This window comes from Monodelphis domestica, chromosome 2, assembly GCF_027887165.1.
Source record: "Monodelphis domestica isolate mMonDom1 chromosome 2, mMonDom1.pri, whole genome shotgun sequence".
In the NCBI taxonomy this organism is placed as follows: Eukaryota; Metazoa; Chordata; class Mammalia; order Didelphimorphia; family Didelphidae; genus Monodelphis; species Monodelphis domestica.
The window spans coordinates 239,039,720-239,059,251 of record NC_077228.1 but is presented as its reverse complement, the minus strand read 5'-3'; the positions used below and the strand labels follow the sequence as shown (position 1 = coordinate 239,059,251).

Genomic DNA, 19,532 nt, shown 5'->3' with positions numbered 1-19,532 from the left:
AAAAATTAATTTAGTTATAGCATAGCTAGGTAACACCAAGTAGCACTACCTTTGGTATCTGCCTTCCTGGATTTCTTATGGAAACAATCTGATCAGCTGGACAGGACCTGATTGCTTTCATGATCTCAGGCACCCACCAAGTCTGACAGGCATCCACATGAATAAGACTTTTTTGTCCTTTTAGATGACCAGGAAGATACTTCAAGATCCTAGGGATAGCCTTGTCGCCTTTTAGGAAACTAATTGGAGGAGAGGGAGCAGTGATAGGAAAAGGGCCCAACCCATATTGTGGGAAAATCTTTGAAGACTTTACATGCATATACAGGAATATTCATAGCTCTACTCTTTGTGGGGGCAAAAAATTAGAAAATGAGGGGATGCCCTTCGATTGGGGAATGGCTGAACAAATTGTGGTATATGTTGGTGATGGAATACTATTGTGCTCAAAGGAATAATAAACTACTAAGGAGAAAAAGAAAATAATTTTTGAATTTACAAATGCCTCACTCCCAAAGAAGATGCCATAATGAGAAAGAAAAAAGAAAATAAAGACAACAAAAGTCAGCAGTCTTAGATTTTTTCCTTCCCTCCTCAGAAGGAGTCTCAGGTTTCAAGCTATAAATAATACCAAATCTTTGAAGTTCACCAGGGGCTTCCTAAATGCAAAGTGGTGACAGTGAATCAGAGCCACAATGCAGATGATGGGACAATAATAGTACAGTCACAGATTTTTTTTTCTCCTTGTGTAAAGTAGTAACAATGAGCCAGAAAGAATCGCCCCAAGAACACTGGAATCACTTGTAGCACAATAAATAATAATTTATCACACATAAAGGTCATCTCTATAGGCTGTCTCTATAATGCTTCCCACTCAGTATTCTCTGACCTACTAGTTAAAACCTCCCCCTTTCTAGAACCCCTCTATCAGGCAGCAAATACCAAACCTTGTCTAATTGGAGGTCTCTGCTGAACCTTTGCCTTCTCCTTCCACGAGGTCTCTATAAAGACTGTCCCTCACTTTCTTTGAGGACTTGGGATTGCTACCAAGTTGGGATCTCCTTCCTTTCAAACTTGAACTCAAGGGGGTCATAAGGAACATGGGAGAGAGACTGTTGGACAAACTGCTTTAGTCTTCCAGGGCTGAAGCTTATTCTGCACTCCACTTAGAAAAAGCAGATTTGCAGATGACTCAATAAATGAAGCATCAGAATACACAAGTAGGTAGTGGGAGTTTTCCAGAATCCAGAAAGCTTTTGGCATTCCTGTTTGGATTGTGGGGAAGCCAGTGACAGTAATTTATTCTGAACTGAGTTCTTCTCATCCTGTATTCCCAAGAACTTTTACTAAGTGAACTTACTCCTGGATTTTTCTTGTTTCATTTCCCCCATTCTCCTGGATATGGGTCACCACTTAATCCTAAACTACTATGGTCTCATCTGGCCTGGTCCACATTATATCATCAGTGTAGTACTATACACCATTGCCTTCAAGAAGAGATACCTCTTTCAGATCTCTGCCCACCAGACTGTGGTAATATAAGAGCAAATTCAGATGATTCTGAGGAAAGACAGTGAAGATATACTGTACTCTTTCCTAAACTGCTCTTAGAGTCTCAGCTACAAAAATAGAGAAAAAGCATTGATAACTACATGGCCACTCTCCCTGAGTGACCTAGTCCACCACATTGATGAGGTGAGTTACAGCTTAAATGATAGGCATGACAACTTTGTTCATTTTTTTATAGTCCTGGAAGCAGTCAGCTTGTTGTGAAGAAGGGTGGTATAGTACTCTGAAACAAAGTACTGGAGGGGCCACAGTACACAAACTACTAACTAAATAGTCAAATAGCATTTATTACACTTCTTATGTACAATGGGGCAGCTAGGTGGTGACACAGTGGATAGAATATAGAGCCTGGGGTTGAGAAGACTCATCTCACTGAGTTCAAATCTGGCCTCATATACTTCCTAGCTGTGTGATACTGGGCAAATCATTTAAACCTGCTTGCCTCGGTTTCTTCATCTGTAAAATGAGCTGGAAAAAGAAATGGCAAATTCCTCCAGTATCTTTACCAAGAAAACCCTAAATGGGGTCATGAAGAGTTAGACATGACTGGAAAATAAGTGAGCAATACTACTTGCTTGCTGAAAGGGCCCACATGAATACTGACTTCAAAGAGCTCATAATGTCCTTTATCACAATATGCTCCTTATGATTAGCCACCACAACTGGGACCCACTAAGTTACTAAGTATACACAAAGCAAAAAAACACTTTGTTATACATGATAAATTTAATATGAGTTTAAAAATCTACTACTACTATGTGAAAAGCCAACACACTGTAGAGATTATGAAAAGGATGATCCACGGGCACCAGTAAGTATACATTATATCCGCTTTATTTAAAGGATCTTCTTGGAACAGCTGGGTGGCTCAGTAGATAAGAGAGCCAGGCCTAGAAATGGGAGGTCCTGAGTTCAAATTTGATCTCAGACATTTCTAACTTTGTGACCCTAGGCAAGTCATTTAACCCCGATTGCCTCATCCTTACTATTCTTCTGCCTTAGAACCAATACTTAATACAAATGACTGTGAGATTGTTTTCTCAAACCCTTTCAACTTGGAATCTATAACTAGGTCTAAATCCTTGTGTTAGAAAATGTGTTGGAAAGTTATAATTTTATTATTAATAAATGGTGTTATTTAGGCTGAATTATTACCCTGTTTTTCTTTTCTTAATAATCAACATGAATATAATGGCGGTGCTGTAAAGTGGCAAGATTTTGCAAAATGCCTGGAAGTTTAATTTCTTTATTAAACATTCTTGCAGAAATTAGTGGAACTTGACCTCTGTTGACTTTTAACATGTTAGCTAGGGGGCGGCTGGGTAGCTCAGTGGATTGAGAGCCAGGCCTAGAGATGGGAGGTCCTAGGTATAAATCTGGCCTCAGACACTTCCCAGCTGTGTGACCCTGGGCAAATCACTTAACCCCCATTGCCTAGCTCTTAACCACTCTTCTGCCTTGGAACTAATACACAGTATTGATTCCAAGATAAAAGGTAAGGATTCTAAAAAAAAAAAAAACATGTTAGCTACTAGTTGCATATCAAACACATCTGAGCAAACAGTCCTTTTGAGAGGGAAAAAAAGAAACTAAAAAACTTCTTCAATGAGCCTTGTGGAAGAGATATGGGGCAGTATGTCATGTTGGAATATGAGTTACCTATAAGAGCAACAGAGACTTGAGAATCAGTTTTCAATAAATTTGGAGGAAACAGATATTGCAGCAGCCTATAGAGATATACTATATTTGTTTCTTCGAGCAACAGTTAAGATAATAAAATATCAATACACTTTGACCTAGAGATCCCAGTGAGCTTCCCAAGAAGGTCATAAACAGAAAGAAAGTACATATATACAATAAGCTAGCAAAGAAATGGAAACAAAGTAGATGCTCATCATTTGGAGAATGGCTAAACAATTTGTGACATATGAACATCAGTCAATATTACTGTATTATAAAAAATAACACAAAGATTTCAGAGAAATGTGAAAAGATAAATGAATTAATGCAAAGTGAAGCAGACAGAACCAAGAAAACAATATATGTAATGACAATGATAGATGTAAAGTACAAACATAAATGAGAGAAGAAAGAAAAAGAAAAATCACATGCTGTGTAATTATAATCACTAAGTTTGGCCACAGAGAAGAGTGAAAAAATGAACTTCCCTCCCTTTGTGGCAAAGATATTGGTCTGTTAATATGAAATACTTTCTGTGCTGTCTGATAATGTCCAATTTTACTGGACTGCTTTTTTTTCCCCTTTATCTTTTGATCTTTGTTACAAAGGATGACTCATTGGGAAGATGGGGAGAGAGGATATATTTAGAAATGGATGTAAAATACTCAATAAAGATACAATTTTAAAGCCAAGTAAATTCCTGCCCATGGGGAAAAAAAGATGATGATAATTATATGGTCATTTCATCAGAGAACAAGATTTGTATTTCTATACCATGACTTAAGAAAAGGAATGATGGTCTTTTGGTAAGGGATGTAGTATATATGTTGGGGACAGTTAAAAATGTGATTTGCCTAGAAATTTGTTGATGAGATCAAGAGGCCTTTAAAATGGAAAGAAAGGAAGAAAACTGCCAAGCCAGATATCAATATCAGGGGTGACATTGAATGGACTCCAGTCCTTCCTGAGATACACAGTTTGTCACAGGAAATCAGGGGGGAAAGGCAATAATTGTACAGTAGACACAGTTGTCTACATACAAATACACAGAATAATAATAAAAAATGAAAAAATAATAGTGAACTGAAAATTTTTCATCATGAAAGTAAATACACAGTCATCAGTACAAATGATGATTTATTTTGTGAGATGTGTTCTGATTTCATCAGTGAAGTGCTCTCTCTACCAATATAAATTACAACCTTTCTCAAAGACAATAGATGACTTTAGGAAGTTGCCAAGCAATTTTATCACCTTGCAGTTAGGTTTATTTCACATTACTCTTTCATGTAGTCTCCATTTGAGCCAAATTCTTACACTTTTTATCCCCCAATTTGACATTTTATTTCCACCTCCCATACCTTTTTAAGTACTCCTTCTTCATCCCTACATCTTAGACTCTCTAGATCCTTCAAGGTTCCAGTATCACTTCCACAGGAATTCTTTCTGAGCCCTTAGTTGTAGCTCTACTGAAATTATCCCATATCCACTATCTACTTATATGTTGCATTCTGTCCCTTATTCTCTTGTAGAATATAAACTCCTAAAGGATGAGGACAGCCATTTTGTGTTTGTGCCCCCAGTGGCATGCACGTAGTAGGACTTTCATAAATACTTACTGAATTGAAAGAGTTTAGCTTAGGCTGGTTATGGGATGCAGCATTCAGGTCCATTGACAAGCTTTTCATATTTCAAGGTCACCTCCATGTCATAATGAGGTGTCAGAGTTGAACTTTGGTAGAGAATTCATATTCAAAAATAATAGATTAGATTAAAAAGGGATAGGATACCAAGTAAATTACATAAGGAATATTGATTCCTTTGAAAACTCACTAGAATTAGGGGAAATGATAGAGCTTTTGTGTGAGGATCAGTGGAAGAAAAAACTAATTATTATGGGCAACAGTATATAAAAGACTGCACTCAGGAGGAAATAAATAGTAAATTCAGCAGCCAATCAATCACCAAGGTTGGCATAGAGGCAAAATGTAATAATAGTAGGGGACTTCAGTTATTTAGGCATCTGCCAGAGCTCTTTTTTCCCTAAAAGCAGAGCAACTGAAAAATTGGATTTGTTTTGATTATAATTTTATTCTTCAAAAGGAAGCAAAAAGGGAAACTACTCTTTTTTTAATCTTGATTCTGATATTTATCAGAATATTTATCAGGAAGACCTGAGTAACCAAAATAAAGAACTCAAGAGGGGGCAGCTGGGTGGTTCAGTGGATTGAGAGCCAGGCCTAGAGATGGGAGGTCCTAGGTTCAAATGTGACCTCAGACACTTCCTAACTGTGTAACCCCTGGGCAAGTCACTTAGCCCCATTGCCTAGCCCTTACCACTTACCCGTACCACTCTTCTGCCTTAGAACCAATACACAGTATACCTAAGACAGTTAAAAAAAAAAATAAACAAACTTGGGGAGAAACTTGTCATGATGGTCAAGAAAGGAAACACCAGGCATAATCTAAGGACCCAAGGGTCTCAGCATGTGGATTTAAAACAAGAAGAGTGAATGGAATTCTACTCACAGAGTCACTCTCAGAACTGTATCACTTCATACCTGGACTAGCCTCCTAATTGGTCTCTCTTTTCCCATTTTCTCTATTCTCTTAGTTCATCTTCCACATGACTTCCAAATTAATCTACTATAAGGCAAAGTTCTGACCATCTTATTCTACTGCTCAGAGATGTTTCAGTGTCCCAGTGACTTGGAGCAAGTCATTTAACTTCTCTGTACCTCAGTTTTCTTCATTTGTAAAATTGGGGTAATAGCACCTACCTCACAGGACAGTTGTGTGGATAAATTGAGTTAATAGTTAAAGTCCTTTGCAAACCTTAGAGTACTACATAAAATATTAGCTATAAAGATGATGATAATGATGATGCAGCAGATGTAGCTAAGAAGTCTGTAAGATACAACAGGCAGATCTGGAGAGTGAGGGTAGAGTTGAGGGATATAGAAATTATAGACCAGATATCAAGGGGTTCATTAGCAGGGTTTGTACTTTAGTACTTGGGGATTCACTCTCAGTGGGATGAGAAGAGTAAGAGGAATATGCTGACAGTGGAAGACAAGAGGTCCACTGATGCCAGTTGATGATTAGAAAGTTCAGTAGTCATCTCTAGATCAAAGATTCTTGACTCTGTGGTGTGTGTGTGTGTGTGTGTGTGTGTGTGATGCCGCCCTTTGGAAGTCACATGAAATATATAGACCCTTCTCAGAAAGATGTTTTTAAATAATTTAAGGAAATGTTAAATTTCAACTAGAGATTAATGGGGGAAAAGAGGTCAATTTTTTCCCATCCTAATTCATAGACCCCCCCCTGAAATTTATCTCCAGATTTAGAACCCTTGCACTAGGGGTCTTAGCACTTACAATTGGTGAAGTGCCTCTAGAAACCTGGTGAGGAGGTAGGTGATGGCAGTAAGTCCCGGGACTCTAATTCATGGCAAATGACAATCAGTGGCAAACATCTTATTTGTATTGCAACTTAGAGATATGTGTCTAGGAATTAATTTCCAAAAAAAAAAGTTTATTTCCTCTCCCTCCCCCCCCAAAAAAAAAAGCAGTCTTCCCAGGGTATTTATTTGATTGGTTGTGTAGCTAAAGCATCTATGAATGAGCAGCACTGCATTAGATCTATGTTTTTTTATCCCCATTTCTACCACTAACATGATTTCATGCAAGTCACTAAATTTCTCAAGGCTCAAACTTAGATGATTACTAAGGCCCTTACCAACTTTTTTAACCCAACTTGTGTCTGCTAAAATGAAAACAAAAGGACTGTGGAAATTGGGACATATATCAATTTATTCTTTAATTTAATTTCAAATTAAAGTTATATTATTTTCCTTAGCTCAGTTTGTATCTGGAAGTAGTCCTCAGACTTTTTCATGTGGGAATTTCATTTCCCAAAAGTGGAAAGATCTGGGTGTGTGATACAGTATACTTGCTAACACTAAGCAGATTAATAATGTAAGCATTCACTTCCTTCTTACTTACCTAAGTTTATTTCATTACACTTTAGTTGATAAACTCACTGTACCCCAGAAAAAAATGAAAAAGTTATACAAGATAATTAACTTTCCAAACCCTAGCCATTACATGCTTTGTGAGCCCTGAAATGCAGTTGTTTTAAAATAAAATCTGTCAAGTGATAATTTCTGCTTCTCAGTTTCACAGATAATTGTGAGATTGAATGAATTCTTATTAATTACAATATCAAGGTTTTATTTAGCACTTCTTTTCTAAAACAATACACGTACCCTCTTTTCTACTCCTACTAATTTCTCTTTCTAGTGTCCCCCTTTCACCGTGAGCAGTGCTCCTGGCCCAATAGGCCCAATCTCAGCTCAAAGCCCAAAAGGTCAATTTTTCCCCATCTCTCCCCAAATAAAATATTAATTATTTAGCCAGACTACCAAAACTCTCTAGAATTTGGTTCCAGTCAGTACTTGCTTCCTTAATGAATACAAGTTTCCTCCATGCACTTTATATTACAACTAAACTGGACTACTTTGAGCATTTTATATATACCCTTATTCTTTTGAGGGAAGTATAAAATAAAAATTATTTCTAGATTGAGAAATTAAGACTGCTTAAAAACAACCAAGGATGGCCTTTGCTATACCTGCATGTGGCATGAGGAACCATTGCAGACTTCTAAAAAATTTTCCAATCTTCTCTTTGATCTCTTACTTCATGTGTGCTTAATTGTGGTAATTAAAAATGAAAAGAAAAATAACTTAAGAAAGGTTGTCTCCTTTTTTCAGAAATCAGGAAGAGGAAGTAAAGAAAAGGCCAGTGCTATTTCCTAGTCCAAAACGAAGTGCAGATAACTATGAACAAGTATAGGCACATGCTAAGCAAAAGCACAGAGATTTCATAATTTGCACAACATATTTGGTCAGTGAAATAGACAGGTTGCTTGTTAATGCTTTTCTTATGATACTGAAAGGAAGTAAGAATGAGAAACATCTTGGATCCTGAGAGAAAAATATAAATATTTTTAAAGGAAAAGTCAAGATGGAAGTGTTTTAGAATAGAAATTTAATATGAAGAGGAGCTTTGGCCTTTGTTTTGTGAGGTTTTTATGTGTGTGGTACTAAAAAAGGGGTTGACTTGTAATTTTCAATCTGCCTTGTTTGGTAGTTATAAAATTCTAATGGTCTTCGCATCAAAATTTAAACTCAAGAAAATTAAGAAATCCTTGTAATTGTCTGCTAAGAACAGAAATCTGGATGGGAGGGATAAAAATCAACTTAAAGAATGTCCCTGAACATGCCCTCAATTGGATTTAGACAATCTACCAAAAATAGACAAGTTCCAGGGAAGTTTTTTTCCTGGTTTATATCCCACCTGCTGAAGTTCTAGGTGGCAACACAGCAAACATTTGACCCAGCTTTCTTAGTCACTTCTTTGCTGGTTCTGCAGGGTCATCCCCAACATCATCTCAGAATGCCACGCTGCCTTCATCGAGTGCCTGGCCTCTTAGTGCCTCTGGCTACAGTAGCTCTTTCAGCAGCATTGCATCCGCACCTAGTGTTACAGGTATGAAAATGGTCTTCTGTTTTCATTTAGCTTTTTTGTTCCTCCTGAATAAAAATCTTCAAAGGCCTCTCAGGTAGGTCCTTCTGATCTTTTTGCTGGTTCCCTGAGTGGGTGTACCTTTTAGATTAGTACCCATATAGTATGTATCTGATTTTTAACCCTTCTAAGAAAATAGTTCTCCAAAAATGTAGTATACCACTTAATTTCCATATAAGAAATCAAGGAAAGGTAGTAGTTTAGTGCACCCTCATGGTTGCTTCTCAGCACCAAATGTCTTAACACTTTTTCCATTGTTTCAACATATATTTGCTAGAAATACTTTCATATTATTTTAGAATCCAGAGTTTTTAAATAAACAACATCTTTTAATGAGACCTTAGAGAAATATATTGTCAAATGTGAAGATCTTTAAGCCAGGAAAATGGAAAATGATCAGAAGATAATAGGACTTAAAATTTGACTACATAATTAGCTAAATGGCACAGAGAATGGCATGCCAGGCCTGGAGTCAGGAAGACCCGAGTTCAAATGTAGCCTCAGACATGTGCTCTGGGGAAGTCACTTAACCTCTGTATGCCTCAGTTTCCTCAGCTATAAAATAGGGTAAATAATACTATATATCTCCAAGGGTTGTTATGAGGATCAAATGAAATAGTATTTGTCAAGTGCTTAGCATAGTGCCTGGCACACTATATATAAATGCTTACTCCCTTCCTCTTCTTCCCTGATCAATTTAATAAATAGATGTGACTCGTGAGGGAATTTGGTTGGAGTGCTATGTTTCTGACCAGAATTTCCCTGTTTTATCCATTTTGAGAAGAGGGAAAATCAGATGAATATAGGAATGTATCTCAATACCAATCACTCAGAAAAGAAAAAAGTTAGCTAAATGTAAGCAGCTAGGTGCTATAGTGGATAGAGTTCTGTAGTTTCATTCAGAAAGATCTGAGTTCAAGTTCTGCCTCAAATACTATGTGACCCTAAGCATGTCATTTAACCTCTCTCATCCTTGTTTATCCATCTATAAAATGAGATAATAATAGCATCTGCCTCCTAGGGATATTCTGAAGAGCCAATAAGATGGTATGTATAAAGTGCTTTATAAACCTTAAAGCACTTTATATATATTTTAACTATACTGCTTTTAAAATAGTAAATGTCATCTGGTATTTATTCAATTATAATATTTAATGAATTTTTAAAGAATTCACAAAATAACTTTTTTAAAATAATGCTTTACTAAATATACAATTTGGGGGGTGTCTTGACAAGGAAGATAGCAAGTTTTGTTGTTTAGTTGGGGGGGGACTGACTTTCCTTAACTATATTATATCTGTTAATTAAGTGAAGTAGTATTATTGAATAAATTTTTTATTGAATAAAAAGTAGTGTTATTGAATAAAATTCATGCTTTTTTATGAGTAAACACAGCATGGTATAAAGAAAGAATGTTTGAGGCAAACCACCTATAATTATTTTCTGTTTCTCTTCCATTCTAGAATTGAGCCATTTGGACAGGAGGGGTTTTATCATGCCCCCTGTGGTGATCTTAACTAAAACCTATCTCAGATTTCTTAATTTTTATTTCATATAAGATAACTGATGTTGGGTTTTTTCTTAATGATATTAAAAGGATTTTAAATGTGTGACTGTCAAGCATATAGCAGTTTAAGACACACAGGATATTTCTTTAAAGGTAACTGATGTATAAAAATCATGCAAAGGAATTTATATTAGCCTCTTTTCAACTTGATTAATTGGATGCATGTTAGCAAAAGTCTGAAGTTGAACTGTTTGAATGTTTTCATAATAGCTCTGGAGGCCATGGGCAACTTGGCAAACTACTACATTTAGCAGTTTGTTATAGACTATAGCAGGTTTTTTGGTACAGTGGGCACCTTATTACTTATGAATGTCTCTGCAAACAGAAATTGAAATGATAATATTCATGATTTTTAACTTTCAAGGTGTTTTACAAAATATTGCATTTATTTATCACACTATTCTTTTACTTCAAAGCTCCAGGTTTTGGCATATTAATGAAATGTCTTGATGGTTTTCTCCTGATCTGAACAGGATTTTAGGATTCAGATTATTTGTATGTATGTATACACAAGTTTTATGTCTCTGATTTTTATAGGTAAACTGTCAGACATTAAATCCACATGGTCCTCCGGCCCAGTTTCTCACACACAAGCCTCTCTGTCTCATGAACTGTGGAAGGTACCCAGAAACACTACTGCACCTACTAGACCTCCTCCAGGCTTAACAAACACCAAGCCCTCTTCTACCTGGGGTACCAGTCCACTTGGCTGGACCAGCTCTTACTCCTCTGGTATGCCATGATTCTTTGGGTTGCAACATTGAAAAGTGTATGAGCTCATTTACTAATGCGATCTTAGAGTAGTATATTTCAAGTAGTATATTTCAGGATCCTCCAGGGGCATTGTATCCTTTTTTTTTCCTTTTTCATCACGGTCTCTACAGTGTATTTTTGTTAAGAATTCTACAACCTCCACCCTTGGACTCCAAGCCAATTCAGAGATTGCAGGTTCCAAAAAACCACTACAGAGTTTCAGACTATATCCCAGAGGCCCTCCAAAGCCACCCTGAGAGTTAGAAGCCATGAGGTCAGAAGGGGGCTACTGGCAAGATGGTTCTAAACACACCCTTGACTCAGGATGTAATGGGTTAGCTTTATACCAAGAATAGACATAAAAAGGTAGGCATTGCATAGTCAAGGGACTATGATATTTTCAATATCTTCATGCTGTACATTTACAACATTGTACAAAGATCTCAAAAGTACTGCATGCCCAACTTTACAAGACAACTTTTATGTGCAATAAAATGAAGCAAAAGTCATTGGTGTACATAAGTGAAGAACAATTGCTTAAAACATTTGGGGCTTTTTTTTTTTAATTTGGAAGAGGATTTTTGTTTTCAAGAACATGTTTTGTAGCAAGGAATGCTGGTCTGTGTTGCTATAAATAGAATAAACATTTCTCGTTGCCCACTTTTCTAACAATGTTCCCCCACTCCGGGGGGTGGGGTGGGTTGGGTCACTGTGCAGGTTCTGCCTGGAGCACTGACAGTTCAGGAAGAACAAGCAGCTGGCTGGTCCTCCGTAACCTCACACCCCAGGTAAGCAAAACATACAAGATGTAGAACAGTACAGGAGAACCAGCTTTAAGATGTACAGACAAGTAGATCTGCTTATAGAGAGGCCAATAATACAATGTTAAGGGTTGAGATCAGAAAGGCACTCAGGAGTAGACACATGCCAGTATGCATTTGTGGATTTCTTCTTGTGTCTTTAAATTCTTTTAAAGAAAGAAAGCTGGGTAGTTCAGTAAATTGAGAGTCAGGCCTAGAGACAGGAGGTTCTTGGTTCAAATCTGGCCTCAGACACTTCCCAGCTGTGTGACCCTGTCATTTAACCCCCACTGCCTAGCCCTTACCACTCTTCTTCCCTGGAACCAATGCACAGTATTGATTCCAAGATGGAAGGTAAGGAGTTTTTTAATTATTTAATTGAAGAGAGAGGCTGCATGAGATAGCAGATAGAAAGCTGGTCTTGGGGCCAGAATGACCTGAACTTGAGTCCTGCATCTGACTCATAACAAGTTGTATGACCTAGAGCAAGTCATTGTTCTAGCCAAACCTCTGAGATTACAAATTGCAAAGAAGATATTGACTTGCTCTGGTAAAAGGAGCTTCCTCTTCCAGGAGTTCCCTGTGCCAATGAAATCACAAGTCTTAAAACAAAAAATATTTTTTAATGTTGACTAGTGACATATTCAAGGCCTATATAATCTCTGCTATTAGAGAGGCTGAGGCTGGCAAATCACTTGAGTTTTGTAGTTCTGAGCTGCAATAGGCTGAGGCAAATTGGATATCAGCACTAATTCTAGCACCAATGTGGTGAACCCCCAAGCTGCCCAAGGAGGGGCAAACTAACTGAGGCCATGAATGACTGCTTTTCTTCCAGCCTAGATGAGTTATACCCAGACTCAAAAAAAAAAAAATTTAAAGACAACTTACTAGTACTCCTTTAATTATATTTTGATCCCCATTGAAGCTAACTGTTAAGAGGAAAAAAAATTTTTTTTTCTCAATCTAGGTTTAAGTCTCATCTCTGTCACTTGCCACCTAACTTTGGACAACTTATTTAACCTTTCCTAAACCTCAGTTTCCTTATCTATAAATTAGATTTGTACATAGGGACTTCCATTTAAGATGATTTATAATGTCTAGGTTTAGACATTCTGAAATTTCAGCCATAGAGAATATGTAAAATTGCATTAGCACTACAAAATTGCATTAGACACATTTAAAGGTTTTTTAGGAACAGTATTTGGGATTGTAATTCTAAATTTATTTGTTTTGATGTATTCTGATTTCATGTCATTTTATAAAATTTTTAATTAACTGTTTTTCTTTACAAAAGAGGGCTCTTTTCCTGATCTTCTTTGTTCCATATTTTAAATGGTAATATTCATGTTTGTTGATATTTGTCAAGTTCATGGTAAATAAAAAACATTTAAAATTAAATAAGGGAAAGTTATTAGCCATCGGTGGGGGATTACTTGCAGAAATCACTGTAATATAAAATTAAATTATTTAAAGAAAAAATGGCAGATAATAACAGAAAAACTCTGATCTGTTTTCCTCAATTAGATTGATGGTTCTACACTGAGGACATTATGTTTGCAACATGGTCCTCTAATTACATTCCACCTGAACCTGACTCAAGGAAATGCTGTGGTCCGATATAGTTCCAAGGAAGAAGCTGCCAAAGCTCAAAAGTCTCTGCATATGTATGATTCTTCTCTAATTTCTTTGTTGGTGTGAAACAAATATCAGATTTTTTATTATGTAAAATATGTGCAACATTGATTTTTTTTTCTTCTAGTTTTAAATTGCTGTGCTTCTTGTTTGGGCATAGTTTGGCATTCAATTGAGAAAAGGCCTCTTGAAGAAAATATTTTTCATTCCCATTCATAAAGTTAAAATATATCCTCTCCCAACTAACCCTAACTGAAATATTCTAAATGATTTTTCCCTAATTAAGAAGTGTGTGAACTTTCATAAAGATAAATATTGAAGTGATCTTCTTGTTCAGTGTAATTAATTAGATGTAGAGTTTTTGAGTCTGAGGTTAGAAAATGTCTTGGTCTTGAGTGACAAGGCACAGCATATAAATTATACCTTTAATAAATAATCTCTTAGTCTTGTAGATTAAAAATGTTAAAGAAGGAAACTCACTGAGAGAGGTATAACTGATAGAAAAGGATAAAATGGGGATGGAGGTGAGAAACTCCATGTATATTGGTTTTGAGAAGAGCAGGGATAAATAACAAAAGGATATAGAAATATTAGTATGTGGGTATTGTACCACAATCCTTTGCTACTTTCCTAGGAAAGAAAAATGATCCCAAGGACATATTTTTATACGTAGTTGTTAAGTAGAAGATAGCATGATGTAAGTAAAGGCACAATTAAATGCCCACTTACAGAAAAGAAGCCAGAGTTTTAGTCTCATCTCTGTTATGGATTAGCTATATGATCTTAAGCAAGCTGCTTTCCCTTTCTAATTCTTCTGTTTCTTCATCTGCAAAAGGCAATTAGACTAAATTATTTCTTATAGCTCTAAAAATCTTTGATACCATGGCTGCTTAATTGAAAATCAAGATATGCTTTGAGAAATGGGGTTGAGGTCTCATGGTTTTATCCTGTGGTTCTTATTTGTTCTAGGTGTGTCCTAGGAAACACTACCATACTGGCTGAATTTGCTGGTGAAGAGGAAGTAAACCGTTTCTTAGCACAAGGCCAACCACTGCCTCCCACCTCCAGTTGGCAGTCCAACACTGGAACCAATCAGACTCGTATGGGCTCCACAAACAGTTCTCATGGATTGGTGCGAAATGATGCAGGCCACTGGAACACTCCATGCCTGGGAAGCAAAGGGAGCACTGACCTGCTCTGGGGTGGCGTTCCTCAATACTCCAGCAGCCTTTGGGGCCCTCCAAGCACCGACGATGGCAGAGTTATTGGAAGCCCTACACCTTTAAATACTCTGCTTCCTGGTGACCTTCTCAGTGGAGAGTCTATCTAGGAAAACAGATCAATGAAATGGAAATAACAATCATCAGCACTAAAGGAAAAAAGGATAACCCTTTCCAGTTCAGGGCTTCACGAAGAATCCAGCTTTAATAGATCAGACTGGCAGCCCTTTTTTAGTACCTCTGTCCAATATTGACTAAGAAACTCTGCCAAAGTCCTTGTGAACTGTTATGAAAACAGTATGGGCTAAGTTTGGTCAGTTTCACATGCTAATGACAGGTTGTTTTTTCCATGGCTTTTTGTTTTATGTTGTCTTCTGTTTAAATGGTATGTTTTGTGTTTTGTATTTTTTTTAAAGTATAAAAGCTGCTTAGAATAGTTCTATCATGAAGGGCACTTTTCAGATTGTGGGCTGGAAAGGGTTATTTTATCAAGGTGGGGAGGGGGATGGGAGGGAGAAGTGAAAGCCTATTTTAAAATGAGCCTGTGACTATTATGCACATTACCAGAGGTGGACCCAGTCATCAGAAGGACATAGAGCATGGTTATATCATTGGTACAGTAAAGTCATGCATCTGAATGGTGACTCATGGCTGTCAAGTACAGGTTAAATGGGGAGGGGAGAGTTTCCTGTTCTCTGCTCCCAGGGATCCGCCTATGCACATTTCCCTTGTTTGGTTACTTTTCCATGTCATTTTTTTAAACCCCCAAAATAGAAAAAGTTTTAAAAAAAACAAACATATCAAACATGCAAATACTTGAATCCAGCAGGCCAATAATGAAATGTGAACACTTTCTAATTTTACACTTCCAGGTTGACATCAATATACAGAAACAGGCTCTAGGAAAAAATTTCTAACTTCACATACTATGTGTGTGTTGGAACAGGTGTGTGTGTGTGAGTGTGTGTGTGAATGTGTGTGTACACATGTGTGTAAGAAGGAGTGTGAATGATTTAACAATGTGTGGTTTTTTTCCCTTTTACTCAGTATATGCTTTTTTTTCCTCATTGGTCAAATGTTTATTTGTTGTTAGCTTCTAACTTTGCACTGAGTGTCAGCAACCCTTCCCGTAGCTAATCCTGTATGTCTGAAAAAATTAATAGGATGGGTCAATGACAATTCATGTGTAAATGTTTACTCAAGGACTCTGTTGTTGCGTTTAAATTACAATGTGTATCTCTGGAGAATAATATGTATACCTACCTTTAGCAGCTTTTTATTGTGGACTAATGCTAGAAAATTATTACCGGAGTATTGCACCATTTTTCCATTCGGGATATAAAGATTTAAAAAAAAAAACTTTTTGAACTGTGGCCATAGATACTTGTAAAGAATGGATGGTTCCCTGCAAGCTGGAACAGAAACAAGCACTTGGGACATAGGTTTAGACTGCTTTTAGAGGAGTCAGTGGTTTGGCTCCCACCTGTTTACAGACCTTTTTTTCTCCTTCAAACTTTAAAATAAAATTTTAAAAGGAATAAAAAAAAGACTTCCATCGCTAAAGAAACCTATTTTCAGAATGAAGATATGCTACTTCAGAGCTCTGGGATTGAACAGTGTTGTTATATTATCCTTTCTTTGGCCATTGTTGTGTACTTTTTGTTATTTTTTTTCTTCCTCTTCGTCAAAGTGAGGAAAACTTTGTGGTCACTATCTTGCACATGGTGGAAGAGGTCTCAGGAAAGCCGGGTTTCCCGAGGAGCAACTCCACACCATTTCATGTATTTTTAAACCCAACTCCTAGCACTGAAGATATTATTTAAAAAAAAACAACAACAAAAAAAGAGACACAAAAAATACCTAATCTAATGTGTAGCAGTTACATATTTACCAAATAATGGACTCAAAAGAAATAGATGTTTGAAGAGTGCTTTATATATTTAAAAAATTGCTTTATGTTTTAAAAATGATCAATGTTTTGATTGTTTTGAAAGGAAGAAAGACAATGGAATAACATACTTTCAAAGTATGTTTTTAAAAATATATATGAACATTGTGCTCCCTGCCTGCTTGGATCAGGAAACTTGTGCATTACATTTTTTTTAATTAGCTTTTTAATGGTTTTATCAAAAAAAAAAAAGAGGGTCCTGAAAGATGGCAAATCAACAAAAGCTGGTTTTATAGAGGATCATGAACTATGCACAAACTGGGTTCAATACTTTTTTCCTCAAGTTTTAGTAGTGTATTTAGCTAAATAAAACTTCCTCAGAGTAATTGCATCTCATTGCCATTACATACATTATATATATTTGATCTATGTAACTGAATATGTATATCAAATATATGTGTGTGTGCTTATATACATACAATTTTCCATGCTGAAGTCTAGCATTGAGTTGTAGAAAACAACTGATATTTTAAAAATTGGGGATGGAAGTAAAAAAATCTGTGTTTAATTTTTGTCTTTTATTTTGCATTAAAGATGTCTGTAACTCTGAGATTTAAAAAAAAAAAAGTTTGTGACTTTTAATGTTTTTTCCTCATAGAATGTGATTGTTGAAGAACATGCACCGAAATTGCTTTCAAAAGTACGAAGCTTCGTTGATACTTAATAAATTGCAATTTTTTTCTTGGCTGTTCAAATAAATGTGACTTTTTTTTAAAAGCAAAGTATAAAAAATATTTGTTGCTTCATGTGTTGAAGTTAGTAAAAGATCAGTTTTTGAAATTTCCATCCCTTTTGTAACACAGTTAAATAAGTGTAGTTGCTAAGAGTGGAATTTCAATTATTTGTGATCTGATTTATAAGATATTATTTTACACTTAATAAAAATCTTACCAATAGTTACTGATAGGAGTAACAGATAGTACAATATTTCACCCCTAAAAATCTGGCATTTGTATTTTCTCATATAAATCTGTTGTCAACAAGCTAATGATATGCAATAGCTAAGAACATTGTCAGATGTCTGCTTAGAACTACTGTCAAACCATTGGCTTATTTCCACTTATGAGCAAAAAACCTGTATCAGGGAGATCAACCTGATTAACTTAGGAGTTAGCCTGAATAAAATTTGATTGTGACATCCTTTTACAAACCTTTTGTGTTTTTCAGACTAAACATAAAATAACTGCCTTTTTTTACAGAATTTTTTTTACAGATTTTTACAGAATCTCATTGTTGAAAGGGGTTTCAGAGGCCATCAATGCACTCTAAACCTGATTGAGAATACCTACTAAGAAATGGCCACCAGGTGTAAACCTTATGAAACACCATTTTATTAAATGGCTTCAGAGGGAAAGCTGGAAAAAATATATTTTAGTGGGAAAAAATGGGAGCTGAACAATGAAGATAATAAAAAAATTTTCAAAAATGTTTAGCATGTGAATAGTATGATCTTAGAAATGCCAACTTCCTTAGGAACTTCCTTGGTATTTTCATTGGTGTATATTTGTGGCTATAGCTACAAAGCATTTTCACATGCATTCTCTGATCATTCTGTTCTCCAAATTATGGCTCCAACCTGCCTTTCCAGCCTTTACTCCTACATAATTGCCTCTGATGAACCCCTCAATCCAAATAAATTGGATTCACCACCTATTCTCTCTAGGTTCAGTTCAAGTAACATCGCCATGAAACTTAATTACACTAGCTTAAAATACACTCTCCATCCTCAAATTTCTCCCAACACTTACTTCCCCAATGAATTTAGTGTATCCAACCTTAAAGTTATTTCTCTACATGCTTCATCCTCGATTGTAAACTACTGAGGTCAGCCCCAACTCTTGGAGAAGAAATTTCAAAAGCCACCTAATCCAACCCATACCTAAACAAGAATTCCCTCTACAATACAGTAATCCCTCTCTTATCATGGGAGTTACATTCTGGAGTATCCCGGTGATATGTGAAAATCCACATAGTAGTGGGAGAGCAAATACATTTATGCTCCAGTCACTGAGCTGATCAGCACCTGGAATACAAAATATAGCGCTGTGGTTGGTCTCATTCCATCAGCCAATAGTGTATGATCTCATGATGGCAAACTTGAGCAAGTGGTAGTGGCATACTGCATTTCTATTGTGTACAACAAGGTATCCATCTGCAATATAGCAAAAATTCCGTGATACAGAATTAGATATATTTTTTTTAACCTGCAATACAGTGGAGCTGCAATAAATGAACCACGATATAGTGAGGGATAACTATTTACAAACCTCCAGGGAAGAAAAACTCGGCACTTAGCCAAGGCAGCTAATTCTGTTTGGGAAACTCATTCTTAAAGTTTTTCTTTAGATTGAGTCTAATTCTTTCTTTGCAATTTCTACCATTCATTCCTAATTCTTCCCATCTAAAGCTAAGCAAAACAGTTCTAACCCCTACTCAACTTTACAGCTCTTCAAATATTTGAAGAATACTCTAAACATTCTCAATTTTTTGAACTAGTCCTTGTAAACAAGTTCCTTTGACTATCCTCTAGCTATGGCCTAATCAAGTCATAATCAGATTTTCAGAATTGGAAGGAAATTGTGGTCATATAGTTATTGGTCCACATGTGATAAAGGAGCCAAAAAGTTCTAAACAAGTGGTCTTTGTTTTAAAGTCTTCTAGTGAAAGAAAACCACTACCCTTGAGATAATCTATTCCTTTTTGGAATATTACTCATTGTGAAGACATTTGCCTAAATTTGATTGACATTTGTACCAAATTAAGCATTTAGCCTTTTCT

The 19,532-nt window shown here is 36.2% G+C and overlaps 1 protein-coding gene across 17 annotated transcripts in view; it reads left to right on the top strand.

Annotated features, from left to right (window-relative positions):
• Nucleotides 1-17,904, top strand: part of TNRC6C (trinucleotide repeat containing adaptor 6C) — a 266,081-nt gene extending 248,177 nt beyond the window's left edge. For 14 of the 17 annotated variants that reach the window (XM_056817419.1, XM_056817415.1, XM_056817425.1 and 11 more), the window contains 5 exons: nucleotides 8,682-8,798; nucleotides 10,939-11,133; nucleotides 11,872-11,942; nucleotides 13,479-13,618; nucleotides 14,556-17,904. In XM_056817419.1, coding sequence (XP_056673397.1) covers nucleotides 8,682-8,798; nucleotides 10,939-11,133; nucleotides 11,872-11,942; nucleotides 13,479-13,618; nucleotides 14,556-14,916 — 884 coding nt within the window. In that variant the 3' untranslated portion in view covers nucleotides 14,917-17,904. The remainder of the gene's footprint in view (nucleotides 1-8,681; nucleotides 8,799-10,938; nucleotides 11,134-11,871; nucleotides 11,943-13,478; nucleotides 13,619-14,555) is intronic. The other 3 variants (XM_056817424.1, XM_056817421.1, XM_056817428.1) reach the window with 1 other exon arrangement.
• Nucleotides 17,905-19,532: the final 1,628 nt, after the last annotated feature.